The sequence below is a fragment of the Leopardus geoffroyi genome, chromosome C1 (assembly GCF_018350155.1).
Source record: "Leopardus geoffroyi isolate Oge1 chromosome C1, O.geoffroyi_Oge1_pat1.0, whole genome shotgun sequence".
Lineage (NCBI taxonomy): Eukaryota > Metazoa > Chordata > Mammalia > Carnivora > Felidae > Leopardus > Leopardus geoffroyi.
In genome coordinates this window covers 36,817,864-36,845,487 of record NC_059328.1, presented here as the reverse complement: position 1 = coordinate 36,845,487, position 27,624 = coordinate 36,817,864, and the positions used below count along the sequence as shown (strand labels likewise).

General features: G+C 47.0%; 2 protein-coding genes across 6 annotated transcripts in view; one reads left to right on the top strand and one right to left on the bottom strand.

The window, feature by feature from the left end:
* Window position 1: 1 nt before the first annotated feature.
* On the top strand, window positions 2–19,799 carry LRRC41 (leucine rich repeat containing 41). 3 transcript variants are annotated; one of them, XM_045477205.1, is made up of 10 exons: window positions 2–533; window positions 4,606–4,692; window positions 5,599–5,669; window positions 13,103–14,246; window positions 16,927–17,187; window positions 17,697–17,861; window positions 17,951–18,049; window positions 18,588–18,710; window positions 18,932–19,007; window positions 19,102–19,799. In XM_045477205.1, exons 1-10 carry the CDS (start codon window positions 335–337, stop codon window positions 19,319–19,321), a joined length of 2,445 nt encoding a protein of 814 aa, XP_045333161.1. In that variant the 5' UTR covers window positions 2–334; the 3' UTR covers window positions 19,322–19,799. The 3 variants fall into 3 exon arrangements, with proteins under 3 accessions (XP_045333161.1, XP_045333162.1, XP_045333160.1); XM_045477206.1 differs by lacking the exon at window positions 16,927–17,187 and having other exon boundaries at window positions 47–533; XM_045477204.1 differs by having other exon boundaries at window positions 107–533; window positions 18,588–19,007.
* Window positions 19,722–27,624, bottom strand: part of RAD54L (RAD54 like) — a 25,737-nt gene continuing 17,834 nt past the window's right edge. For all 3 annotated transcript variants that reach the window (XM_045477207.1, XM_045477208.1, XM_045477209.1), the window contains 9 exons: window positions 26,535–26,661; window positions 25,245–25,319; window positions 24,983–25,113; window positions 24,343–24,453; window positions 24,068–24,191; window positions 23,630–23,708; window positions 23,126–23,305; window positions 20,225–20,388; window positions 19,722–20,128 (listed from right to left, as the gene is read on the bottom strand). In XM_045477207.1, the coding sequence (XP_045333163.1) occupies window positions 19,918–20,128; window positions 20,225–20,388; window positions 23,126–23,305; window positions 23,630–23,708; window positions 24,068–24,191; window positions 24,343–24,453; window positions 24,983–25,113; window positions 25,245–25,319; window positions 26,535–26,661 (1,202 nt within the window). In that variant the 3' untranslated portion in view covers window positions 19,722–19,917. The remainder of the gene's footprint in view (window positions 20,129–20,224; window positions 20,389–23,125; window positions 23,306–23,629; window positions 23,709–24,067; window positions 24,192–24,342; window positions 24,454–24,982; window positions 25,114–25,244; window positions 25,320–26,534; window positions 26,662–27,624) is intronic.

Genomic DNA, 27,624 nt, shown 5'->3' with positions numbered 1-27,624 from the left:
CGGAAGTGCGGCAGACTCGTCGTAGTCGCGAACACACGCTCGGATTGGCATATACTACCGTCCACAGGCAGGGGACAGGGGGAGCTAGTATTCGTGCCTAAGGAGGATTTGCTAAGAGATATCCCCTTGATCGCGCCAGAGCCAAATACATTGATATACGAATTTATTTAAAGTATTGGCTTCTAAGAGACTTGGTAAGAATGCGCATTTACTCGACGTTCCTTTAGCGCAGTTCCCAGTCTTCCCCACATCGCTGATGAAACCGTCCTAACTGCTGACCTTTTCAAGATGGCGGCGCGAGGGTGCCACTCTCGGGATCGCGCACCTCCCCAAGATGGCGGCGCCCGAGGCCTGGCGCGCCCGGAGTTGCTGGTTCTGTGAGGTAGCGGCGGCAACGACCATGGAGGCCACGTCCCGGGAGGCGGCGCCAGCGAAGAGCTCGGCCTCGGGCCCCAGCGCTCCCCCCGCCCTGTTCGAGCTGTGCGGGCGGGCGGTGAGCGCCCATATGGGGGTTCTGGAGAGCGGGGTGTGGGGTAAGTCGCGGGGTGAGGGGCTACCTCTGGCAACGAGCGGAGGCGGCCCAGCGGCCGGGGGGCGCGGGGGGCGAGGCCGGGAGGCCTGGGGCAAGGCCCAACCCGGGGGACTGGAAGCCGCACCGTCGGGTCGGAACACGAATTCCGTGACTGACTGGACTAGGCAGAGTAAAAGCAGGGACCAAATCGGCAGGTGGACCTGCACCGCGGCCTGGCTAGGGGGTCGCGGGGGGCGAGGGCAGGAGGCCCGGTCTGGGGCCAAGCAGGCAGGGCCCGGACGACAGAGGCTGGAGTGACGGACCGGCCGTGGGCACCGAACTGACGCTCGAGACGGGCCGGGCTGGGGAGTCTCGGATGTCGAACCGACGGGCAGAGATGGCCCTGCCGCTTGGGGGCGGGGGCCGAGGTTGGGAGGCCCGGCCTAAGGCAAGGAGGCCAGGCCCGGGGCCACCTAACCTGACTGACGCGCGGGGCCTCCGGTGTCTGCTTGACGGACCGCGGGTGCTGAGACTACCGAGGCCAGGCTGATGGGCCAGGGCAGCCCAGTGGAATGGAGAGCGAGGGGCTGGGGGAGAGGCCGAAGGCTTGGGGCGCCGAGGCCTGTCCGACGACCCAGGGCTGAGGGGAGCGCACTGACGACCGGGGCCTCGGGTGCCCAATTGCTTCAGCGCAGGACTGACTGACGGGCAGGGCAGGGAACGCCGGAGGCCACTCGGACTGGCCTGAGCGGAGGAAGGGCCCGAGCGGGTGAAGGGAGGCCGGGAGCGGGTCAGCAATCTAGGGAGGCTCGAATGACGGACAGGCGGGAAGGGCCAGGGAGGCCCCAGGCGGGGCGACGGCCCGGGGATCCCGGCTGGGAGGGGGCGCGTCGCAGCTAGGAGGCCTTGGGCTGAGTCGGAGCCAAAGGAAGCACCGGGCCCGAAAGCTGCCGGGACCGACGGCCCGGCTCCGGGCTGAGGGTGCCCAGGCTGAGCGGCCAAGGCGGGCGGCCCGCGGCCCTGGGCCGAGGGGCCGGGAAGGGCAAACCGACCAGCCGGGCTGGTGGGCCTGGGAGTAGGGCGGCCCGGCTCGGGTCAGGTAACGCAGGAGAGAAGGCCCGCAGCCGGATGCGCACGCGGAGGCCGGGCTTTGGGGTGGGCCCCGCCGGCCCCAGCCTGGCAGCTGGTGAGGAAAAACTCGGGTCGGCCTGGCGAACACTGATGGTGAGAGTGATAGACAGCAGAGTGAGGGCTCCGGGGGCGGGGGGGGGGGGTAGGCCTGGCCGCACGGGGATGAGGGAGGCCTTGGGCCTGACAGACTGGTGGTGTGAGGGGGTGGGGTCCAGAGGCCCGGCCGAAGCTGGGTGAGGAGATCCAGGCCAGGCCCAGGGCCCAGGGAACCCGGAGGGAGTGGCAGGAGAGAAGAGGAGGCCCCCAGGCCTTGAAGGGGTAGGGGGGGGTGAGGTTCTGGAGAAGGCCTCCGGAGTGGTGGTAGTGCCTCTGCCAGGAGGAAGGCCCTGGTAAGGTCAGAAGTGAAGGCTTGAGGTCCTGGGATTCTGGATTTGAGTTGCACTTTGAGGAGATGGCTGTGAAGAAAGGGCCCTGGAGTTTGACGGGTTGGGCCTCCAGGAATAAGGCCCAAGGCTGTGGAGAGTGGTTAAAGAAGGCCTAGGGATGTGGGAAGGCCCTTGGTGAGGTGGGGGTGGGGCAGCGATCCTGAGGAGGCCCAAGTGTCTTCCTGTAGTGGGGAAGACTGTTAGAGTCCTCAAGCTGATGGGGGGAGGGGTTGTGGAGGCCCTGTGCCAACAGATGAGAGGAGAAGGGTCAGGCTGACCCATGGGGAATAGGTGAAGTCTCAGTGGAGCTGGGCAGGGGGCTCAGAAGAGTCCTGAAGAGTCTGCCTGGAAGAAGGCAGAGAGAGGATTGGCTCTATCAGCCTGGAGCTTCTAGAATGCTAAACTTGGCTAGGAGGGAAGAGGACTGGGTATAGAGGCCCCAAGTTGGGAAGAGGAGGCAGTAAAGGTAGAGGCTGGAAAGAAGCAAGGAAGAGCCTGGCTTAAGAAGAATGGAGAAAGGAAGAGAGGAGTTTGTGGATAATAGGGGATGAGAATCCCTATGGCTGTGAGAGGGGATGGCTAAACAGAGCAGATTGGAGGGACAGAGGAGGACGAGCTCCTATGGGCCTAGCCTAGGTAAATAGTCACACAGAAAAAGCTGAATCAGGTTAGGCCTCTTAGGAGGGCCAAGTAAGAGGCCTGGGAAGAAGTGCTGCTTTGGAGGAAGGTCTCAGTGTGGGCTAACAGCCAAGAAAGGCTTCCTGGAGGCAGTGGACTAGCGTTGCTTTGTGTAGGGAGAGAGAAGGGTAAAGTGAGTAGAGGCAGCAGGAAAGGATACAGTGAGGAAACAAGTAGAATAGGTATGTTATACCTTGAATGCCAGGATATGGAGCTTGAATGCAATAGAGAACTTACGTTAATGTAATAGCTTAGGGAATTAATACTTTCATTCAGCAAGTACACTGAGTACTATGTACAAAGAATTGTACTAGACTGTGGACATCAAGATTCACTTATTCCACAAGTAAAGATAAAGGGAGATCCTAGAAGTTTTGAAAGATTTTCCTTAGATATGGTATACTCTAAGATCTTAGACTGTTCTTGGCAGGATAGAGGTGGTATTGACAGGATAAGGATAATAATAGACAACATTTAGTGAGCTTATTATGGCCAGGAATGGTCTTAAAAAGATTACAGGTATGATCTTCTTTAATTTTTATAGCAATATTATGAGGTAGTTATTATTACTTCCATTTTAAAATTGAGAAAACTGAGTCTTAAAGATGTTAATTTGCCCAAGGATTCATAACTAAGTAATAGAATCAGAATTTCACTCAGTTTTGTCCAACTCTAGAGACTAAACTGTTTAGCCATAATACTGTAAAGCCTTTCGGCTCTAGACATCAGCAAGAGCAAGTTTTGTTTTTATGATATGTTGAATTTAGAGTTAGGGCTGGATTATTTCTATTGTTCACTGGAAAGTACTAGTTCAGAATATAGTAGGGGCCCAAAGGATGGGAGTCACCAACCTGGAAGAGTGGGAAGGGGATTCAGAAAAGGCTTGATAAAAGGCACATGATACTTGGAAGATGAATAGTTAATATGATGAAAATGGCAAGGACATTCCTAGTAGAGAGCAGCATGACAAAGGCACAGAGACAGAAAATAGTGTGACATGTTAAATAAATGTAAAAGTAATTTAGCATGAATGAAGCATAGGAGACAAAGCAGAGAGCTGGAAAAGTTAGTACGGCCCAGATTATGTTGGACATTTTTATCACACATATTCAATAGGAATTTTTATTTGTTTTGTATTTTTATCTTTTTTTTTTTAAGTTTATTTATTTTGAGAAAGCGAGATCAGGGGAAGGGTGGAGAGAGAGAGAATCCTAAGCAGGCTCCACACTGTCAGTGCAGAGCCTGATGCGGGGCTCGACCTCACAAACTGCTAGATCATGACCTGAGCTAAAATCAAGAGTCGGACACTTAATCGACTGAGCCACCGAGGCACCCCTTTTTATCTTTTTTTTTTTTTTTTTGAGTTTATTTATTGTGAGAGAGAGCAGAGGAGGGACAGAGAGAGAGAGGGAGAGAGGGAGAGAGAATCCCAAGCAGGCTCCGAGCCGCCAGCACAGAACCCGATGCAGGGCTCATACCCACAAATTGTGAGATCATGACCCTAGCTGAAATCAAGACTCAGTTACCTAACCAACTAGGTCACCCTGGTGCCCCTCAATAGAACCTTTCAAATGCAGAATGTTTCATTATGCTTGGGCAGAAATGAACTGACCAGCTTCTAAATGAGTATATCAGCTTGCTTTATTATCTCACCCTTGAAGATGTGCATGTCCCTGAAATTCCAGGTGCTAACTAAGTGGCTGAAGATAAGTGGATTAGAGTTTGAATTAGACTTAGGTTAGCTTCTGGAGGTTCCATTTGCCAAATGAGAAGTCTGCCCTTCTGTTTTCCTTTCCAATAGGATAAATAATGCTTGGAACCCTAGGAGAAAAAAATAAATTTTGTGTTTTCTTTTTGTAGCTCTCCCAGGCCCAATACTTCAAAGCATCTTACCTCTGCTCAATATATATTACTTGGAGAGGATTGAGGAAACCGCCCTCAAGAAAGGTGAGTGTCTTTCTCTCTTTCTCATTCAGTGATTATAAGCCAGGCACCATAATGTTCTGGTAAATATTACACCTGATACCTGTGTAGAACTCACGCTTTTCAAAAGTACCCTCACACCTGCTTCCTTACCAGATTCCTTACAGTGTCCAGTGAAACACAAAGCAAATAAATGATCCCAATTATACTAATGAAAGTGAAACCATAGGCACACCACAATTAATAGCTAAGTTAGACTAAAACCCAGATCTTCTGAATCTTAGTTTTTCTATTTTACCTTGCTGTTTCCCAAACCACTCATTAGACAGATCTTTTTTTTTTTTTTTTAATTTTTTTTTTTAACGTTTATTTATTTTTGAGACGGAGAGAGACAGAGCATGAACAGGGGAGGGTCAGAGAGAGAGGGAGACACAGAATCCGAAACAGGCTCCAGGCTCTGAGTTGTCAGCACAGAGCCCGACGTGGGGCTCGAACTCACAGACCGTGAGATCATGACCTGAGCTGAAGTCTGACGCTTAACCGACTGAGCCACCCAGGCGCCCCTAGACAGATCTTTTAATAGCCAGCATTTATCTAACTAATCCTGATGTGCCAAGCACTCTCCTAGGCACTTTACTTGGAGAAACACATTTAATCTTTTCAACAACTCTATGAAATAACTATTATTAACTATGTTTTACAGATAAGGTAACTGAGGTACAGAAAAATGAAGTAAACTCGCCCAAAGTCACACAGCTAGAGTGTGGTTGGCTGATATTTAAACCCAGGCAGTCTGTCTTTAGAGCCAGTGCTCTTTACTAGTCTGCCATATTGCTCCTGTGAATCCAGAGAAGGCAACACTAAAGGCTGATGTACTTCACTCATGGTGGCCAAAGAGCAGCCAAATAAAGGTGATATTTCTCCCCACAGGCCTCTCCACTCAAGCCATCTGGCGCCGACTATGGGATGAGCTAATGAAGACAAGGCCTTCCAGTTTGGAAGTAAGTTAGCACCAAGGTAGAACTCTGGCCTGACTTTGCACAATGAAAGCAGGAATAGCTTACAAACACAAGCTGGGTACTGGTAAAGTGCAGACACAGGGTTGGAATGAATTTGGGAGGAGGGCTCTGATGTCTTATCACAAGGTTCTTTCCATTTGGCATTTGTCACTGGTTTGATTGCTCACCGTGTTTATAGGTAACACAAAACAGAGGAAGGTAGTGATCATAATGGAAGGCAGAACCCAGATTCGTAGAGGTCTTGACAGGGCTGGAGCAGTGATCAAACCTAACAAGATAAAATTTAACAGAATAAACCAATTCCTCACTTGAGTCTAAAAAATTCCAATTGCATGACCTCAGGGAAAGAGGTGAAGGGGCCTGGCTTAGCAACTTGTATAAATGATTAAGGGGGTTTGGTCAACAGTGTGCTAAAGTCATTCATACAATGACTATACCCTGAGTTGTGTGAATTAATGTAACTATAACATATGCTAAAGGACAAGGGGGATGATAGACCTGCCTGGCTTTGCAGTGGTCAGGCTACCCTTGGAGTATGGAGAAAGAAGTCAAGACCACATCATGTGAGTCACACTTGGAACACTGGAGATGTTTTTCCTGAAAAAAAGAAGACTTGGGGAACATGAACTGTCTTGAAATATTTGAATGATTATCATATAAAAGAGGAATTAATAGACTTGTATGGGTAGAAGCTAAAGGAGGATAAATTTTTGCCAAAGTGATTGTAGAACTTTTAAACCCTGAACTTATTGGTGATGAAACAAGCTAATTCCAGAGGTAATAAGCTTCCCATCACTAAGTGTTCAAATAGAGTCTAGATAACTACCTGACACAAGGATATTGTAGAAGAAATTCAGCATTGTAAGAGAGGTTGGACAAGATGACTTTTAGGGCTTCTTGTAACCCTGCAGTTCTATTATGTGTTGGTTCAGATATAACTCACTGGATCTCTCTTTTAAGCAGAATTTCTTTTGCTGCTCCATAACTAGGTGACAGAACAGATTGAGTTCAATAAACATTACTAAAACTTCCCACATGCCAGGTCTTATGTTAGATATTGGAAGTACAGACACAGTCCCCAATCTTCAGGAACTTCATGTTTAGCAGGAAGTCTGCAAAGAAATACATTATGCATGGGAGGATAAGTGGTGTGATAGTAACAAGAAGGTTGAGGGAGAAGGGAGCATGAAAGTGTTTCTTGGGAAGTAGTATTTGAACTGGTGGGTGAGGCCAAGTGATAAGAAAACAAGCTCTTATCAGGAATTGGAGATTTAATTTCTGGGGATGCACTGGGTTCAGTAACATTCAGCTCCATATCCTTCAGCTTTTCTACTTCCAGATCTGGATGCAACTCTTGAAGTTCAGTGAGATAATGCTAAGGCCCAACAAAATCTTCAGGCACTATATACAGGAATTAGGCCTCATGAGGAGAAGTAGATGCAAGATTTGAAAACAGTAACAGCTTCCTGAAACCTTTAAAGAAGCATGAGAGTCACTGTGGCCTAGTGTTTCCCAAGCAGTATGGTTGACTAGCAGTTGATGGAGATTGTAATATCTTTCACTTAGAATACGCTTTTTTTCCCAACATTATCTCAAGCTTCCTGGTAAAGAATATATGTTTGTTATCTTTTCTTGTCTCAGAGCATTTCAGAACATTAAGGAAACCCCAGGCTTGGTGGCCTAACAGTCACCTAGACAGAGGTCCTGACTTGGATCATATCCATTCCAAAGGGTGCCTCTTTTTGTTTCCCAGTTTTGCATGACAGTAACCTTAACCTCATAATTCAGAAACACTTAATAAGTGCCTGCTCAATTCCAGGCACTATACTAGGTTCTAAGTATACAGTGGTGAACAAGATAGCCATGGTCCCTGATTGCTTATAAAGAAATAGAATTTCAAATTGTGCAGTACTTTGTGTGTATTAAGAGATCTGATATTCTGGAGACAAGGCAATGGGGAAATGAAGGATTATTCAGTAAATGATTCTCTAGTTACTGGTTCACTATTTGGAAAAAATCAAGTTAGAGCCTCATTTTACAATATACTCAAATAATTTCTATATGGAACTAAAGATTAAACTGTAAAAAGTAAAAGCATAAAACAACTAAACAAGAATAAAGGTGACTGGTTATCTAATCTAAGGATGGAGAGTGTTAATTATTAAATGGGCAGAACCAAAAAAAAAAAGTATGGACAATAAATGCCAATACAATAAGCACAATTTAAAGGTACATAAACTAGGAAAGAATGTTTGCAACAACATTTGTAAAACAAGAGGATACAGAGAATAAGACAAAGACAAGCAGTAGAGTACGTAAAGATTGGGACAAGTCACAAAATATACAAAAATCTCCAATAAAGTGAAAACTATTCAATCTCAATAATAAAAAATGGGAAAATAAACTTATAACTCTTAAATTAGTGAAGTCTTGTTTTGGTTTGTTTTAAAAGATAATTCCAGGGGTGGGTGAAACTTGCATTTTAATATGGTATTGGTGGGAGCAGAAATGTTACATAACTGTCTTGGTGGACAATCTGGTGATAATTGTCAAGAGTCTTTAAAATATTCTTAGACTAGAAATTCTGTTTCTTAGAATTTATAGTACATAAAAGTTGAGATACTCATGAAGATTTATTTCAAGACGTTCATCGCAGCAACTTAATATCAAAACCTGGAAATAATTTCTTCAATAATGCATGAATTATTGAATGTAGTACATCCAAATTTTCAAAATATTAACAAAGTCATGTTCTAAAAACATTTAAATACATGGTGGTAAAATGTAATGACACGGTGGTATAATGTTTAAAAAGCCCAGAATTTGAAATTGTTCAAAATTGTCTCAATGTTATAAAAACAATTATAGCTATATGGGGCCCCTGGGTGTCTCAGTCGGTTAAGTGTCCAACTTCAGCTCAGGTAATGATCTCACGGTTTGTGGGTTCGAGTCCCGCATCGGGCTCTGTGCTGACAGCTCGGAGCCTGGAGCCTGCTTAGATTCTGTGTCTCCCTCTCTGCCCCTCCCCACTTGCACTCTCTCAAAAAAAAGAAAATAATAAATGTTTAAAAATTAAAAAAAAAAAAACAATTATAGCTATTCACATTTACATATACATTCCAAAGAGTTGGTATACAGATTTTATCTCTCCGCAAATAATATTTCTGTTATCAGAAAAATAGTGGACAATAGTTTGTGAACATTTGCTGGCTCTGTTTAGTACAAGAAGATAGCCTTCTCTAGTTTGTACACACACTTCTTCCTCCCCAGCTGGTGCCTAAGCCACCAGCCTGTGGATGGGCCAAGGACTGTGTTGGTAGACAAATGTTATTTTACCTCTTTGGTGGTGCCTTATTTCCCCTACTCTTGCCTGAAAGAATGTGTGTGTGTGTGTGTTTTTAATGTTTATTTATTTTTGAGACAGAGAATCCCAAGCAGGCTCTGCACTGATAGCGTGAGGCTCAAACTCATGAAATGTGAGATCATGACCTGAGCTGAAAACAAGAGTCTTATCACTTAACCTTGACTGAGCCACCTAGGTGCCTCCAAAAGAATGTGTTTAAATCTTTTATTTTTGGGGCGCCTGGGTGGCTCAGTCGGTTGGGCATCCAACTTCAGCTCAGGTCATGATCTCATAGCTTGTAAGTTCGAGCCCCACATCGGGCAGGCTCTGGGCTGACAGCTCAGAGCCTGGAGCCTGCTTCGGATCCTGTGTTTCCCTCTCTCTCTGCCCCTCCCCCACTCTCACTCTCTGTCTCTCAAAAGTGAATAAACATTAAAAAAAAATTAAAAAAACAATCTTTTATTTTTAAATTTATTGAGTTCATTTTGAAAGAGAGAACATGAGCAGGGAAGGCTCAGAGAGAAGGAGAGAGAGACTCCCAAGCAGGCTCTGCACCGCCAGTGCACAACGCAATGCAGGGCTCAAACTCATGAACCATGAGATCATGACCTGAGCCAAAATCAAGTCCCACGCTTAACCGACTGAACCAGTCAGGCGCCCCAATTTTATTTATTTTATTTTTTGATAGACTGTGTGCACACATGCACAAGCGGTGAGGGACGGGGGCAGAGGGGAGAGAATCTTAAGCAGGTTCCACACCCGGCATGAAACCCAATGCAGGGCTCCATCCCACAACCTTGAGATAATGACCTGAGCTGTGATCAAGTGTCGTAAACTTAACAACTGAGCCACCCAGGCACCCCCAAAAGAATGTGTTTAAATCATTTTGTATTCGATAGTGTATAAGTTCACACAATGAATGGCTTGAACTAGATCTCTTAGCTTGTTTTCAGTTTTGAAATTAAAAAAATTAATGTTTATTTTTGAGAGACAGAAAGTGAACAGGGGAGGGGCAGAGAGAGGGAGGGAGACACAGAATCCAAATTAGGCTCCAGGCCTTGAGCTGTCAGGACAGAGCCTGATGCGGGGCTCAAACCCATGAACCATGAGATCATGACCTGAGCTGAAGTCATGCTTAACCAACTGAGCCACCCAGACACCCCTCAACTTTGAAATTTTAGCAGAGATTCTTCTAAAAGGTGGTGATGGAATAAAATGCAGTGAACTGCTGTCTGCTCATAATTAATTGACATAATTGTCATAACTAACTTTACTCATCTAATCCTCACAACTCTATGATGTAGGTAGGTTTAGTTACCTTCCTCACTTTATAGATGATGAAACTGAGGCAGATAGAGGTGAAGTTACTGTCTGAGGTTATAGTTAGTGAATGGCAGACCTAGGATTCAAGTTGAGGGAATTTGGCTCTGGAGTGCCTGCTCCTATTCACTATGTCATGCTGTTCTCGCAGCAGTTACCACATGTCTGGGTTCAGTTTCAAATATTCTCCCACTGTCTTCATCAACCAATAAAATGTGGGGAGAGGGGAACACTAATATTTAGTTACCAAAACTACATATTACATGTGCCTCCTGGTCAGAAACAGCCACAATATCTTGGTTCACATTTTTGTCCATATTTTAGGCCTTGACTGTCTCACTTGTGAAGTTGAAGCCTTGCTAGGTTACCTGCAGGTGTTTTCCAAGGCTGTGAGCATAGGCCAGCAAATGTGTAGGAAAAGTGTTAGAGATAGGATTCAGGAATACCCGCTCTGCTTCTTCTGTAGGCTGAGTGGAGATTTGGTTGTCAGGTATTTTTTCCTGGTCCCATAATGCCCCTACATTATTGCTGGTGAGAGGTCCTTCCCCCTTGTTGCTGCCATGCAATTAGCTCGAACATGAAGAAGTCATTCCCAAATATTACCACAGCAGGCAGTGTCATAGGGAATGGCCAGGGCAAAGGGAATGACACTTTTGCCTAAGAATAGGGGCCCAACTCTTGCCAAGAACCTCAGATATAAGTTGAGGGTGACTGTGGTATGAGTGAATGCATAGAGGCAGGGCAAATACCAAAGAGAAGTGCCTTTTTAGTCTTGGGGAACCTCAGGCCCCTACTGCCTTTGCTTCAGGCTGAATAAGCACCCTGCTTAACAGGCTCTGCCTCCATCAAGTTCATTTCACATTGCCCATCTGGGCTGTTATCATTAGCAGTAACAGAAGTAACATTTTGTATTTTACAGTTTACAAAGTGCTTTGACTTGCATGGTCTCATTTGATCTTCACAACAAACCTGTGAAACAAGTGATATTATCCACCTTTTACAGATGAAGAGATTCAAGAGGTCCAGAGTATAGTGGCAGAGATAACACTTGTATCAAAGTCAGCAGACTTTCTACTGCACCTTAGGAGAGAATGGGAACTTAAGGAAGGCTGTGTGCCCTTTTGGGGGTGGGGAGGGTAGGTAGCAGTAAATGCTGACCTCTGATATATATCAGAATCATCTGGGGGAAGTTTAAAAAATAAAGATGCACAGGCCTTGGTGGCTCAGTCAGTTAAGCGTCTGACTTCGGCTCAGGTCACCATCTCGTGGTTTGTAAGTTCGAACCCTGCATCAGGCTCTGTACTGACAGCTCAGAGCCTGGTGCCTCCTTTAGATTGTCTTTCTCCCTCCCTCCCTCTCTCTCAAAAATAAATATTAAAAAAAAAATTTTTATGGGCCTTACTGCAGATATAACATAAGAGGATCACCAAGTCTGGGTAGCTGACACGAATTTTGGAGAAACAAAAGCTCCACAGTAAATCTTGATGTGCACCAAAGGTTAAGAAACACCTGCATTCAGAGATCTTCTAAATGTACCAGAATAGTCTGATAAAATCTCATGTGCATCAAAGCCAGTAACTATTGCGTTGGAGAAACCAAATCTAGGATTTGGACCTTGATCTCCAGGAATTTTTCATCTGGTTGGGATAAAACATGTGCAGAGACAACACCATGAGACAAGGTTACCAATGTCTAACACCTGAGTAGTCAGATTATCAGAAGAGTCCCACAAGAGAGGCAGGGGAGGGGTAAAAGGGGGCACACAGAGACACTGAGATGAATAACCTCAAGAAGAGTAAAATGTTGGGGCACCTGAGTGGCTCAGTCAGTTAAGCATCCGACTTTGGCTCAGGTCATGATCTCACAGTCTGTGGGTTCAAGCCCTCCATTGGGCTCTGCTGACCACTCAGAGCCTGGAGCCTGCTTCGGATTCTGTGTCTCCCTCCCTCTCTCTCAAAAATAAACATTTAAAAAATTATTTAAAAAAAAAGTGAAATGTTAGTAGGTCTTCTCAGGAAGCCTATTTGGTCTGGCAATGAAGAGCATTTCTGGCAGATGTAGGAAAAGCACGTAGAAGGCAGGTCTCGGTGAATAAGGTGATCAATTTGTCCAGAGCAAAACATTCACATGAGCAAGATGTGGGAGATAAATCTTAGAGGCCACATTGTACAGGGCTTTCCCTCCCAGGCTAAGGAACTTCAGATTAACTCTGAGCAATGGAAAGATTCTGAGGGTTTTAAGGCAGAATGTAGTCAGGCATGTTTTACAAAGACGAATCCAGTGGACTTGTGTATAAAAGTTTGGGAAGGAGAAAGAGATGGGGGAGTAATCAGGAAGCTAATGGTCAGGTGTGAGGGGTTAAGGGTCTGAACAAAGGTGGTAGTGGTAAGAGTGGAAAGTTGGGGTCAGGTTCTAGAAACAAACATGGAAGAAACTACAGGAGTGAATGTTTCACTTGAATGGCAGTCACTATGACAAAATAATCTCTGGAACCAAATTTCCTGGGTTCAGATCTTGATTCTACTATTTACCTGTGTAACCACAGGCAGTAACAACTTTTGTGCCTTATTTTTCCTACCTGTAAAGTGGGGATAACAGTAATATAAGCCTCAAAGATGTGAAGATTAATTTGTATAATTTAGAATGTTGCCTGACTCATCAAATAGCTATTGGAACAGAGGAACTTGGGGAAATGATGGTTCAGTGGGTAGCCCTTAGTATCACAGCTGTATGGCATGTTCTCTGCTTTCAGAGTGTGACCTGTTGGCGAGCCAAGTTTATGGAGGCCTTTTTTTCCCATGTTCTACGTGGGACCATTGATGTATCTTCTGACAGGCGTCTCTGTGACCAGCGCTTCTCACCTCTTCTGCATAGCTCCCGCCACGTCCGGCAGTTGACCATCTGCAATATGCTGCAGGGTGCGACTGAGCTGGTGGCTGAGCCCAACCGCAGGGTTCTGGAGACCCTGGCCAGTTCCCTGCACACCCTCAAGTTCCGCCACCTGCTGTTCTCTGATGTGGCTGCTCAGCAGTCTCTTCGGCAGCTGTTGCATCAGCTTATTCACCACGGGGCTGTCAGCCAGGTGTCGCTGTACTCCTGGCCTGTGCCTGAGTCAGCCCTTTTCATCCTCATCCTCACCATGAGTGCTGGCTTCTGGCAGCCAGGCCCTGGTGGTCCACCTTGCCGCCTCTGTGGAGAAGCCTCCCGAGGCCGGGCCCCATCCCGAGATGAAGGGTCCCTCCTGTTGGGCTCACGCCGGCCTCGCAGGGATGCTGCTGAGCGATGTGCTGCAGCCCTGATGGCCTCCCGGCGGAAGAGTGAAGCCAAGCAGACGGCCAGAGCTGCACCTGCTACCCGGGTAACACGCCGGAGCACACAGGAGAGCCTGATAGCAGGTGGGACAGACCCTAAGAGGGATCTGCACCCTCCAGCAACCTCCTACGAGGCTCCTGGCACCAAGCGGCCACCCTCTGCTCCAGCCACCACCTCCTCTGCCTCTGCTTCCTCTTCCACATCCTCATCCAAACGGGCTCCAGCTAGCTCAGCCCCACAGCCTAAGCCCCTAAAGCGTTTTAAGCGAGCTGCAGGGAAGAAGGGTGCTCGCACCCGTCAGGGGCCTGGAGCGGAGTCTGAAGACCTGTATGACTTTGTTTTCATTGTGGCTGGTGAGAAGGAGGATGGGGAAGAGATGGAGATCGGGGAAGTGGCTTGTGGAGCTTTGGATGGATCAGATCCCAGCTGCCTGGGGCTTCCAGCACTGGAGGCCTCCCAGCGATTCCGAAGCATTTCCACCTTGGAGCTATTCACAGTTCCGCTGTCCACAGAGGCGGCTCTGACACTGTGCCACCTGCTGAGCTCCTGGGTGTCTCTGGAGAGCCTCACACTCTCCTATAATGGTGAGTGCCCTGCAGGGGCAGAGATGGGTCTCACAGCAGCACCAGCCGTGTGCCCAATCCTGCAGAGGGGAATAGGGAATGCGATCAAGGAGCTGGAGATGTGGCCCAGCCTGCGTCAGAGTGGGGCAGAAGGCACATACGTGAAACAGTTGCAGACTTTCAGTACTAGGGAAGAACATGAGGTTTATAGGCTTTAGAGTTGGAAGGAGTTCCTGAGAGACAGTGAGAACCTTAAGAATGGGTACATTTTAGATATGGTAGGCAATTCCCATATTGTGGGAACAGTATAGTGTATGCAGGCCCACCAAGTCTAAGGTTGGGTCCCACCACTCATATCAAAGCAGCTATACAGACAAGGTGTAGACCACATTTTTATCAGACCAGCAACCTGTAAAGCAGTCCTCAGTTCTTACCCACCTGGCTGTGCCCAGCGAGCCAAACTTCAACTCTGGGTAAATCCATCAATCTACTTAGGATGCTGAGTACTGATGGAGAAAATCACAACTGTGCAGACCAGTGCTACTGTATATTCAGTCATCATCCTTATATGAATCCTGTGTTTGTAACATTAGCTCCCATTCCTACTTCCAAATCCTCCCTTTTCCTTTCTTAGCAGATGACTTCACCTCCTACTTCAGAGAAAATAGAAGCCATCACACATGAACTTCAACTTATTGTTAACCAACCTATAAACTCTCCTACATCTACACTCATCCTTTTCTCCTTCATCACAATGGAAGAGATGGCCATCCTATCTAAGGCTAACTCTTTTACCTGTTTTCTGGATCCATACCTTCTTGCCTTCTTAGGAAAGCTTGTTTCTCAGATGCCTTAGTAATAAGAACTTTTATATATTGCTTAGTATGTATCTGGCATAATTTAAGCACTATATGAATTGAATCCTTACACCAACCCTATGAGGTCAAGTGGCTTGCCCAGGATGACCTCGCTGAGCCAGGATTCAAATCCAGGCAACCGGATTCCCGAATCCAAGGTTTTCACCACTCCTTAATGCTGCCTTCCTTCTCCAAGGTCCTCCCTGTTGCTAAGTCCAATACATATGTTTTAGTCCTCCTCTCACATTAATTTTCGGCAGCATTTGCTGCTATGAAGTAGTCTTCATCAAATATTCTCATTTCCACTATCTCAAAATCTATTTTTCTCTTCTCCCTCTCTGGACATTACCTCTCTTATCTCTTAATGTTCAGAGTTTCTCACAGCTCTGCCACTTTTATACATGCTTCCTGAACAATTCTGTCCATTCTTGTAGTTTGAAAGGCCAACTATGCTGAAGATTCCCCAATCTATGACACTGGCCCAGATCCTTCTCCTAAACTCCAGAACTATTTAGCCAGCCGACTACTAGATATCACTTCATAAACCACAAGCCCCACAGCGTGAATGCATCTTCTCCCCTGATAGCTCTGTTCTGTCAGTGACCTCACAGCTGACTCAGCTGCCCAAAAGAAAGCTGGGTTCTTTCTTTTGCACCACATATCTTTATGACCTCTCAAATCCACTTACTTCTCTATCTCCACATCCCTAATTTGAGCCATGATTACTTCTCACCCGGATTCATCATTTAAGTAGTTCCTCCTGACTTCATACTCACCATACAATTCAGTCTACACTGCAGCCCAAGTTTTGTTTTTTCAATGAAAAGGTCATTCATTTAAAAACCCTTGAATGGTTTCCTGTCACCATACTTAATTTACTTACAGGTCATTTGTGTTCTCACTCCTGCTTACCTTCATAGTGGCATCTTGAACCCTCCCCCCCCCCCCCCCCCCCCCCCGCCTCATACTTTACACAGCAGCCACAGTGAATATTTTCAGTTCTTGGAAGCTGCCACTCTTCCTCCTTCAGGCTTTTATATATACCGAGTTCTCCCTGCCAGTCCCTCCCGTCCCTCCTTTTAGCCTGTCTCCTTTGTGTTCTTTACAACTCAGCTGTAAAGTTTTTACTGAGGGAAGCTGGACTGGGTGCTAAGTACCCATCCTTTGTGCTTCTACAATACTCAACTTCTCCAGTTCCCCTCACACATTTTTGTTGTTAATCAGCCTACATAGGCAGGAGCAAGAGCTGTTGCTGGCTACTGTCTAGCAAAAACACACAAAGTATTTACTAGGTGCTGGGTAAGGTTTAGTTGAAGAAATGGATCAACAGGGGCCTTCTCAGTCCAAGGGGAGATAAGTAGGTTCCAAGAAATTATTTGCTTTGTGGCATTAAGCATCTGCTCTAACCCTTCTGCATCCTGTTCCCTTTTGTGGGATGTGGTTATCCTTTTCTGCTCTATTCCCACCTAATTAATCTTTTAAAGTATTCCCTATTGAGTCATTGCCACTCCCCTTAGATTTCAAATGTTCCACGTAACCTATAAGAAAAGTCCAGAGAGTTCTGCTGCCCTCTGGGCCTGTCATTTAGCTGGCAGCACAGTATGCCCCACCACATCCTCTTATTTTGTGACTGCCCTGACTGATGCTTGAGGACATAGACATCAGTTTGCTGGTTACCTGAGGAAAAAAGCAAGATGATGAATAGTTGAGACAAATGATTTTAAGTAATCTGATCGGAAGCTCAAGAAAATTGGTGGTCATCAACAGAAATATCTGGAGTGGTCTCTGAATGTTATTCTTGCTGACACTCCCACATGACTGACCTAACCTCTTTCCTGCCATAGGCCTGGGCTCTAACATCTTCCGCCTGCTGGACAGTCTGCGGGCCCTGTCAGGCCAGGCTGGATGCCGCCTCCGTGCCCTGCATCTCAGTGATCTGTTCTCACCACTGCCCATCCTGGAGCTGACACGTGCCATTGTGCGAGCCCTGCCCCTGCTGCGGGTCCTTTCTATTCGTGTTGACCACCCCAGCCAGAGGGACAACCCTGCCGTGCCAGGGAATGCAGGGCCCCCTAGCCACATAATTGGGGATGAGGAGATACCAGGTGAAGCACTGTGCGTGTGCGTGTGCATGTGTTCACACAAATGTGCAGGTGCATTTGTGTGGAAAAGGTGGGAAGACCTAATCCAGACCTAGCAACACTCATTCCTGGCTTATCTGAAATCCATTCCCTCTTTAGAGCCTGCTGTTAAAGATGACCATGGGCTGGACAGGGCCCAGACCACTACAAGCCCAATAGAAAGTGACCATGGCAGATGAGTCTCCAGAAAAGGGGTCTAGGTCCCCCTTCTGTATGTCCCCTTGGATCCTGTAGCTCACCACTCTTGCACACTCCTGTTTGCTTGTCTGAATAGTCTAGTCTTCCTGGACTAAAAGCTCCAGGAGAACAAGGACTAAATCTCCTAGTACTCTCTTCCCAGAACCTAGTGTTATAGCAGGTACTCAATGACAAGTAAACAAGATTTTTCAGTGAGCCTCTAAAGGACAGGATGGGACCTGCTCTGAGAATAGGAGAGATGGCCCACTGGAATCTTTTCTCCCTATCATATCCAGAAAACTGCCTGGAACAGCTGGAGATGGGATTTCCACGGGGAGCCCAACCAGCCCCACTGCTCTGCTCTGTACTGAAGGCCTCAGGTTCTCTGCAGCAGCTGTCTCTGGATAGTGCTACCTTTGCCTCTCCCCAAGATTTTGGGCTTGTGTTACAGACACTCAAAGGTAGGACCCAGCTAGAATGATAAAGGGAGGGTAGGAGACCCTGTTATTCTTTGGGAAGGCTAAGGCCCGTGGCCTCTACCCCCATGCAGAGTACAACCTAGCCCTGAAGAGGCTGAGCTTCCACGACATGAATCTGGCTGACTGTCAGAGTGAGGTGCTCTTTTTGCTACAGAATCTGACTCTTCAAGGTAAATTCATCATTCAGAACCTGGGGCATTGCTGGGTCCTCATTGTGGCTCTGCCACTGTTCTTTTCTTGGCCTTATATCCTCAACTATAAGTTATAGAAACTGCATCATCTTCCTTCTAAAAGGTCCCAAATTCAACTCCTCCTATACTTAACATGGGAAAATTACTCAAGTTTTTCTTACCTTTCAGTGGCCAACAGAAATAATGGTGGTGGGGAAGGATAAATATGCTGTCAGGTTCCCCTCATACTCTTGTCCCTAATCCCCACCCCTGCATAGAGGGCAAGCAATGGATAGAGGGAAAAGAAGTGAATGGAGAACTGTCCACACACAGGACCTCTCTAGGGTGAACCTCTGGGTTCAGTCTCTGGTTTAAATCTGATTTAGTTACAGTCTTGCTTGGGGTCTTGGACAAATTCCTTTCTCTTTCTGGGCCTCTATAAAATGTTCAGACCCCTTGCTAAGGCCAACTGGGGCAGGAGGGGCAGCAACAAGTCCTAATGTTAGCCATCAGAATTTATTCTAATTTCTCTTGACAGAGATTACCTTCTCCTTCTGCCGTCTGTTTGAGAAGCGCCCGGCCCAGTTTCTGCCTGAGATGGTTGCTGCTATGAAGGGCAACTCCACACTGAAGGGCCTCCGGCTGCCAGGGAACCGCCTGGGTGGGGGCAGGGCCCTGGGAAGGGACAGGGGTGAAGGAGCCAGTTCTTTGACCTCAGAATTCAGTGGAGGAAGGCATAGGCCTCTCCACTGGGAACATAGGGGTTGGAATATAGTTGTGTGCTGGGGCTTTTGGAGGCTGGGCTTCTCCCCACCAGAAATGGGTTGGGATACCATTGTTCCCTGTTCTTGGGTGGTTAGACATTTCTCCCCTTCTCCCCAGGGAATGCTGGCCTGCTGGCCCTGGCAGATGTTTTCTCAGAGGATTCATCCTCCTCTCTGTGTCAGCTGGACATCAGGTACATGGGGAGGAGGAGGGGACAAGGGATGGAGCTGTAAGGATATAGACTAGGGATTGTTTCCTGGGTGTCTAATCCATCTCACCCCTACCAGTTCCAACTGCATCAAGCCAGATGGTCTTCTGGAGTTCGCCAAGCGGCTGGAGCGCTGGGGCCGTGGAGCCTTTGGTCACCTGCGCCTCTTCCAGAACTGGCTGGACCAGGATGCAGTCACAGCCAGGGAAGCCATTCGGCGGCTCCGGGCCACTTGTCACGTGGTTAGCGACTCGTGGGACTCATCCCAGGCCTTCGCAGATTATGTCAGCACCATGTGATGGGGCCCATGCTTCACAGGCCCATGCTCAGCACCATCAGCTTGCAGGGGCTGAGACATGGGCTGCCCAGAACTCCCAAACACCAATTCTGTCTTTCTCTTTCTGCAACCTTTTTTTCTCTTTTTCCTTCTTCCCTTGCACTGAGGTCCTGGAGGTCTTGCTGGGCTCAGCAAAGTCACTCTCACAACTGGGTTTAGAGCCTTTGGGCCCCTTACCCACTACTCTCGGAACCCTGGGCCAGGTTACAGTGCTCATCAGTCACTGAGGACAGCTCCTCTCCCCCTGCCTGAGGTTCCTGCTTTCCTTCCTCAAGCAGGTACCCAGGCTTTAGAGAAGTACAGGAGTGTCCACTACCAGGCCTCTTCTCTGCTGGGCTCACCATGCTGCTCCCAAGCCTCAGTCCCTTTCATACCTTTATTCCTTTCTTTTTTTTAACCAAAAAAGTTTTTCTTATAAAATAAACTTTGGGCAAACATCATGCAGCCCTCCTTGATGATTTTTGTCCCAGAGAACAAAATTCAGTAGGGTCCTATGGGGCAAGGAGCCCCCTTTCCCTGTCTCCTTCCTCTAACAGCTACACCCAGACCAGCTGGTTATCAGTGGAGACCCCGCTGCTCCTCATGAGACTGCTGGTGGAAGACGAATGTGATGGCTGTGGAGGCAGCATCCCAGGCGGCCTGGAGTACCTCATCCTTAAGCCCCCGTTTATCAGTGTTATGGTTCCACTGAGCCAGGTCTGAGGTGCAGTCAGAACCATCAGGGGGTGGCCGGACCTGGTGATTGTTGACACAGCGGCAGCAGCGCAACCTGGGGGCAGAGGACAGAGCCGTGGTAACTATAGAGCCCGTCTCCATGCTGTGCAGGGAGTTCAGAAGTAATGGCCAGCAAGGGCACCCCACCCACCTGTCATGTGTGTCACTGAGGCTAGCCTCATCCAGGGTAAACAGCTCCTTCAACTCGCCGAGAGAGAAGTGCCGCTCCACATCCTGTTCCTCATCCACTACACAGCTACTCAGTGCCTTCTTGTGGCTCTGGCGCTGAAAGATCTTCTCCTCAATGGTTCCTGCCTGGGGTGGGGGCGCCCAAGGGTGTACAGCTAAGTCATTCCCAAACATAGGGGGCAGGAAAACCCAGGGGTTGAAACTATAGCCACCCAAGAGAAGGGGAAATGAATGAGAAGTAAAAGTCCTATAGCAACACATCTGTTCAGCTGAGCCCATTTCCCAATCTGTCTCTTGGGAGCAGGACTTGTAGCCACTGCTCACCCAGGATATTTTCTGTACAAATGGAGGGTTTCATGTCTTGGCTAAATTCCTTCAGAGTGAGCTGAGGTTTGCAGCAGCTTCACCAGACCTCCACACCAAGCCCAGGCCTCTCATACTCAACAAATATCATTTGGGTATCCTATGCCTGGCTCTGTGCCAACACTAGGATACAAAGAAGAATTAAATATGATCCTTATTCCTGAACTCCTAGGCTTCTGGGAGAGACACATAAACTAATTGGCACAATAACAGAAACCTGCATAGGATTCCCAAGGGCCCACAAGAGGGGTAGTAGAGGGGGAAAGTGATGAAAAGCTTGAAGTAAAGATGATCCTTGAGTTGAATCGTAAAAAATGAATAGATGGTTTACAAGGGAAGAGAGAAGGAAAACTCATAGGCCCCACATAGGACAAAGGCATAAGCCTGGCCTACTGGAGGACTGAGGAGTTGAGCCTGTCTTGAGGATGGTGGGAGTGTAGTAAGAGCTGGGACTGAGTAAGTCAGCAGAGGCCATACCGGAGAAATATGGATGCCAGGCTGAAAGAGCTTTGCCTTGTCCTGCAAGTGATGAAAAGCAAAATCAGGATTTTTGGAAAGTTCATTCTGCAAGCAATATATGAAGAATAGGTTAAGACCAAAGGTAAAGCATTAGGAAGCTGCTGCAGTATCCAAGTGAAAGAGAACTGTGACTTTAGCACAGGGTAAAGAGGAAGGTTAGATAAGGAAATTGCCAGAAGACAAATAGTGATTTGTTGTTAGGAGACAGGGAATGGTCCAGTAGGATGATACCCAGATTTGGGTTGGTTGGATAATGGAGCCATTAAATGACAAAATTCAGAAAGGAAATGAATTTAGTCACCTTGCATCTAAAGTGTTCATGAGACATACAAGTGGAAATGTACAATAGGTGATGGAAATATGGGTCTAAAACTCAGGTAAGAGATCTTGGCTAAACATTTAGAGATTTGTCAATATAATGAGTGTAGGTAATCACAGAGATAGGAAAACCAGAGTGGAATTTCCAAAGAGAATAGAATTTTAAAGACTAGCAGTCAACAGTGTCAGATACACAGAGGAAAAATCAAGAGTTTCTTGTTCTGGCAATTAGGAAGCCAATATTACATTCAAAAGCAAGTTCAAAAGCGGTCTGATGAGTGAATAGAAGATGAGGAAGTGAAGTTAATCTGTAGGCTTTGGAAAAATGTGACGGTGAACGCATGGAAAGTAACCCAAGGTAGCGGCTACAATAGGACAGAGAGTTAAATGGTGAGAGCTACCTCAGCATGTTTATAGACTTAGGTAAATAAGAGAGACCTTAATCAACTAAGAAAGAAGGAAAACAATCCAGGGCAGAGCTGGAATGATGAAGCTCAAAGAAGGAAATTATCTTCCTCTGAGATGGGAAGGGAAGGGCAGGTCTAGAGACACACAAAAGACAGGTAAGAGAACTCAAGCCTGGTAGCCTACATTTTTTTCTGTGAAGCAGAAGACAAGGTCTCTGCAAAAAGAATAAGAGACAGGGTTAGGTAAGAAACTTGAGGGAAGTGGTGAAGGCTTGAAGTGGCTGTTGAAAGAAACGAGATACAGCCCAGCCCAAAATGGAATATGTGAATTTGTGGTAGTGCTAATCTACACCCGCAAATTTTATCTGGTGCAGAACTTGAGAACAGTTGTAGTGATCCAACTGGAGTATTACAGAAAGAGTGACTGAAAGGATGCACAGTAGGAATCAGACCAAACAAAGAGAAGTGAAGCCAGACTGGGGGAAAGGTGAGGTACTAGGGACATTTAGGCTAAAGCAGATATAGGAGATATGAGAAAACTGGAAGAACAGGAAGTTGAGAATAGAATGATAGTTTTGGGTACTGTGTATAGTTTTGGCATTACTAAAGTTCCAGAGTGTGGCCTTGGGAGTAACTAAATGGGAAGGAGTTGAACTGGTCATTAGAGATGAGGTCAAGGAAACATGGAAGCCAGAGTGCTAGATAACTGCATAGTCCTTGAGGTCAAGATGATAACTGAATTTGGGGAAGAAATGAAGGACTAGACTAGGCTGGTATCCAAAGTCATCAATGAATTAGGAAACTAGCATAGGGTAGATGACAGTGACAAGGAAGAAAAGAGAGTAGTCAAGTCAGAGAACATGAGCTTTAAAAGAGAACTACAGTCTGTATGATTGATCACTGAGAACTTGGGAGAATGCCAATACTACTTCTTCCCAGGGGACACATGGAGTATGAGAAGATTACAAGGCAAGTGCACAGTAGAAATCAAGGTATGAGGGAAAGCAGGTGTCCTGTGAAGAGATGAGGCCACAGGGGAGTTTGTCAACCACTGAACAGGTATCAGGAGGCATAGGTTTTGAAGGAATGGGGTGGAGAGAGGGAGAAAGAACAGAAAAATACAGGGGTCTGGCTAAGCCCATAGATTGGCCACTGCTAGAGGCAGAGGCAAAACAGGTACTGAGAAAAAACCGAAGATGGTCCTAAAGGTCTTTTTCACGACCCACCCCTACTCTGACCACTGTCACCATCCTTACAGACAGCAGGCGATAGATGTAGCAGGTCTTCTTTTGACCATCACGCCAGACCCGGGCCATGGCTTGTTCATCATTAGCCGGGTTCCAGTCAGGGTCAAACATGACCAGTCGGTTTGCTCCAATGAGATTGAGACCACAACCCCCAGCTTTGCTGCTCAGCATGAAGACAAAGTCAGGGCTCTGGAAAGAAAGGAAGCAGGAGAAAAGAACCTCTTGCAGCCTGAACTAGAATCCTATTCAGTCCAGCCAACAGTTCTCTCTCTCATACATCTGTACTCTTATGCTGTGAGGACCACCAATTTGCCTACCAATTTCCCAGCCCCACCATCACCAACCAGGCTAATTCCACCACACCCACCAAGGGCGGGGGGAGGGAGGGAGAGAGAGAGAGAGAGAGAGAGAGAGAGAGAGACCCTAAAGCAGAGCACCCATCTAGTTTCTCTATCAACCACTGATTCAGATGTTACTGCATTGGTAGTATGGAAACAGGGGCTGTACATTTACCAATGGATTGTTGAAGCGCTCTACAATCTTGGCTCGCTTCTTAATAGACATTGTGCCATCCAAGCGGACATACAAGTACCTGAAGGGGAATTCAAACATCAAAACCCAAGAAGGAAGCAGAGGCTTGCTACTGAAGGACTTGAACTAACCAGGCTTGAGGCTACTCATGTAGAGCCTGAGGGCCTAAACTCCCAAAGGGAGAGGCAGGGGACTAAGGGCTAGGACTCTGTCCTCTGGAAGTACCTGAAGGGCCAGGGGCTATTCTGCTTGGAGATGGGAGTCAGGATCATCACAGTAAGAGAACAGATATTTTCTGGGAAGTCCCCCCTGCACCCATTTCTTGCCCATATCCACCAATCAGAACACCTACCATCTACTCTTCCTAGGGGGACGGTAGGGGAGGCACTCCTTTGGCAAACTGATTTGACTCTTCCCTACCTTCGGGCCCGGCAGAGCTTCTCAAAGAGGTCCAATGTCTGAGTGTAATTGGACACCAGCACTACTTTGTCACTGCTGCGGCTTCGGGTCACTGCCAGAATGTAATCAAGGACCAGCATCTTACCTGGGGAAATCATCAACCATTAGCTCCCAACAGGCCATCCCCATGGCCCAGGATTCTTACTTTTGATATCATGCCTTGAGGCAAGGATACATCTAGCACAAAGAGACAATTTGCCACCTTTCCTCCCAGAGGAGCCCAAAGACTGGCTTACCTGATAGCTGGGGCTCTAGAGCCTTGGAGCTATAACCAGGGGGGAATATTTCCAAGGCACCTTCAAAGCCACCCTCCTCTTCCACACACTTGTCATAGATTAGAGCTGGATCTGAAAACAACAACAAAAACAAAACCCAAAATGCCAGCTACAGTGCTTTCCAGTTTCCACTTCGATGCTCATTAGAATCTCCTCTAGAAGCCTACCCAGCAGACCTTCCTCAGCGCCAGACTTACCAGGTCCCAATTCCTAGTTTGCAGTCAGTTCCATCTAGGACCACCTTGCTTACTAGTGTGTTCTCCCAGCAAGAAGGGAACTATACCACAGAGGGCAAGATTTGTTATTTTTCCTCCTAACATTTTATATGCACAGGTGTGCGTGCATACTCCCATGTACTCACAAGTCCCATATACTCCCAAGCATCAAGCATGGGCTGGGCAAAGGGTAAGCAAACTTTTCCAAAGCAAAGGGTCTGGTATGGAGTACAAAATGTAGGGTTCATGCCTTGGGGAGGGCTGGAATCACAGGTGGCCTTTATGAGGACTCTAGACAAGTTTTGGTCAAGGTGGCTGGACCTTACAGGAGCCTAGCCTTCCTTGCTTACTCTCTCAGGGGACCCCAGGACATGGACCCAACTCACGATTACAAAGCTTCTTTAGCAAGGTGATGGAAGAAAGGGAAGACACACTCATCTTGCCCTCACGCAACTCTTCTGCTGGCTTGGCCTGTCTCAGAAACTTCTTGTATAACTCAGTCTGAAGCGATGTCAGCCTGAAAAAAGGGTAGCTGGGTTAGTGGGAAAGGCTGGACGACACCTCTGCCCTGAGAATACTCTGAGAGCCCAGCCATGCCTCAAGGGCTGAGTTTGTACACACTCTACACCCCTCAGTTGAGTTCAGTACCTACAACAAACCACCTGCTCAATTTTCACAGGCAGATATTTAGAAAGGATATCAGAGGTCCTCCGTATCAGGCACCTGGGGAGAGAAGATAAAAAGGCAAGAAGCTGGTAAAAATGCCCTGCTAACTACTAGAATAAAAGCTACCACCCAAAGAACCCAAAAGACTGTCTCTTTTGTAGAATCAAATGTCAGAGACACATCAGCTCTATGGCAAAGAAATCTTTATCAGGGTCTCAGTCATGGGAACAGAGACTCTTTCGAACAGTCTAGCTTACAGTGACAACTCTTCCTCTTCAAAAGTTTAGCTAGTCTTCAAGAGAAGGCCAAGATCTCCCATTAAGCCTGGTGCTCAGACAGGAGAAGGAAGCTGCAAACCACCAAGTCCTTAGAGGAGTTTCTACTTGCACTTGCCCAAATACCACAGGGCCCAAGGTTCAATGAAATTAAGCCCATACCTCCTGGCCGACCAGGAAGGACAGGGATCAGACACCTAAGGAGCAGCTCCTAAGAATATAGTGACTCTCCTTCCTGCCATCGAAAATTGGGAGGGAGAGAGGGCGGGACTCCAGGATATAAATCAAGTGTATTACCTACAACAGGGAATCTAGAATGTACTTGCCTTTTGGATTATGTGGACCCTATGGAAAAGCCCTCTTAGTCTGGGAGCCACACCCATCAGTCAGATCTATGTCTACCTGTCACAGAAGACTATGGGGTCTGAGAAGGGAAGCCTGGTGCTTTAGGTCTAAGACTGACTGACAGGAAGCTTCTGAAGTATTAACAATGCTCCAAGGGATATTCTGTTCAGGGAGACCAGCATCAGAGAAGAGCTTCCTCAGCAGGATGCTAAGCAGCCCAAAGCCAGACCACAGGGTCCAGGCCAGGAAGAAAGCAGGGACTTGGCTTGCAAGACCTCCCCATTTATTCAGTGGCTATAGTCAGGGCACAGATCCCACTCCCTTCCCAGCCTCATGGGCCAAAGCACCAAAGGATTGGACTTGGATAGTTTAGTAGGCAATTCTGATGACCTAACTTGGGGGAAAATCCCAAAGAAAGGTGCTGCTGGGGCACCTGGGTGGCTCAGTCGGTTAAGTGTCCAACTCTCGGTCTTGGCCCAGGTCATGATCTCATGGTTCATGAGTCTGAGCCCCGCGTTGGGCTCTGTGCTGACAGTGCAGAACCTGCCTGGGATTCTGTCTCTCCCTCTCTGTCTCTCAAAATAAACACTTTAAAAAAAAAAAAAAAAAAAAAAGGTGCTGCTGCCTAGCCCAGCACCCACCCCGCCATTACCTATTCACAATGCTGGTGAGCTCCCGTAGCCGCTCTTCTCCTAGCTGTCTGTCGGCCTCACTGGCAGCTGCATCTCGACTCTTCAAAATTGGCAACTCAAAATGCTTCTTGAACTCATGGGCAGTTCCTAAGACAAGAGAGAAGGGAAAAATAAAATACTACATTAAAAAAAAAAAAAAAAAAGGTAGGGGAGTCTCGCTCTTTTACATCCCACTTCTAGCTACTTGCTCTTTTTGCCATGTGTTCCCCGGCACCCCTCCTAGCCAGGCCTCACAAAATTGAAGAAATCAAGGACTTTTTGCTCACAGCCAAATGAAAGGATGCCAAATCTGCCAAGATCAAGAAATGTAAGGGCGCTTGGGTGGCTCAGTCATTAAGCATCTGACTTCAGCTCAGGTCATGATGTCACAGTTTGTGAGTTTGAGTTCTACATTAGGTGAACTCGAGTGCCACTTTGGGTGAGCTCAAACCCTGCTTCTCTCTCTCTCCCTCTCCCTCTCTGCCCCTCATGGGATTCTCTTTCTCAAGGAAAAAAAAAAAAGGGTGCCTGGATGGCTCAGTTGGTTAAGCTTCCAACTTCAGTTCAGGTCATGATCTCATGGTTCAGGGGTTCAAGCCCTTCATGGGACTCTGCGTGGACAGCTCAGAGCCTGGAGCCTCCTTCAGAGTCCGTGTCTCCCTCTCTTTGCCCCTCTGGCACTCTCTCTCTCAAAAATAAACAAAAAACAAAAAAAATACTATATCAACTTCCTTCTTAAAAAATTGAAAACATAAGGAAAACATAAGGATAATGTGAAGGTGAAAGTTTCATGCAGCTTGGTCATCACAAAAAAAAAAAAAAAAAAAAAAAAAAGGCAGAGAAACTGAAGCAATCCCTACCCCCAGGTCTGGCAGTGAAGGAGCTGAAATGAACCTGGCACACTGATTAGAACTGTATTAAAATTTTTAATTAAAACAAAAACAAAAACAAAAACAGAATGATTATCCCACTGCCAATAATGACAGACTGCTTTGTTACAGACCACCTTCCTGCCAAGAACAAAGCTGAACAAATTATAGGCAATTTCTGTTTGAATGGATCAGAAAGCTA

Excerpts from the sequence above, each read along its gene's own strand:
- LRRC41 (XM_045477204.1), top strand. The coding sequence starts at position 335 with ATGGCGGCGCCCGAGGCCTGGCGCGCCCGGAGTTGCTGGTTCTGTGAG. Across the intron at positions 4,693-5,598 it reads GGAAACCGCCCTCAAGAAAG|GCCTCTCCACTCAAGCCATC; the intron begins GTGAGTGTCTTT and ends TTCTCCCCACAG. Across the intron at positions 19,008-19,101 it reads CTGTGTCAGCTGGACATCAG|TTCCAACTGCATCAAGCCAG; the intron begins GTACATGGGGAG and ends CACCCCTACCAG.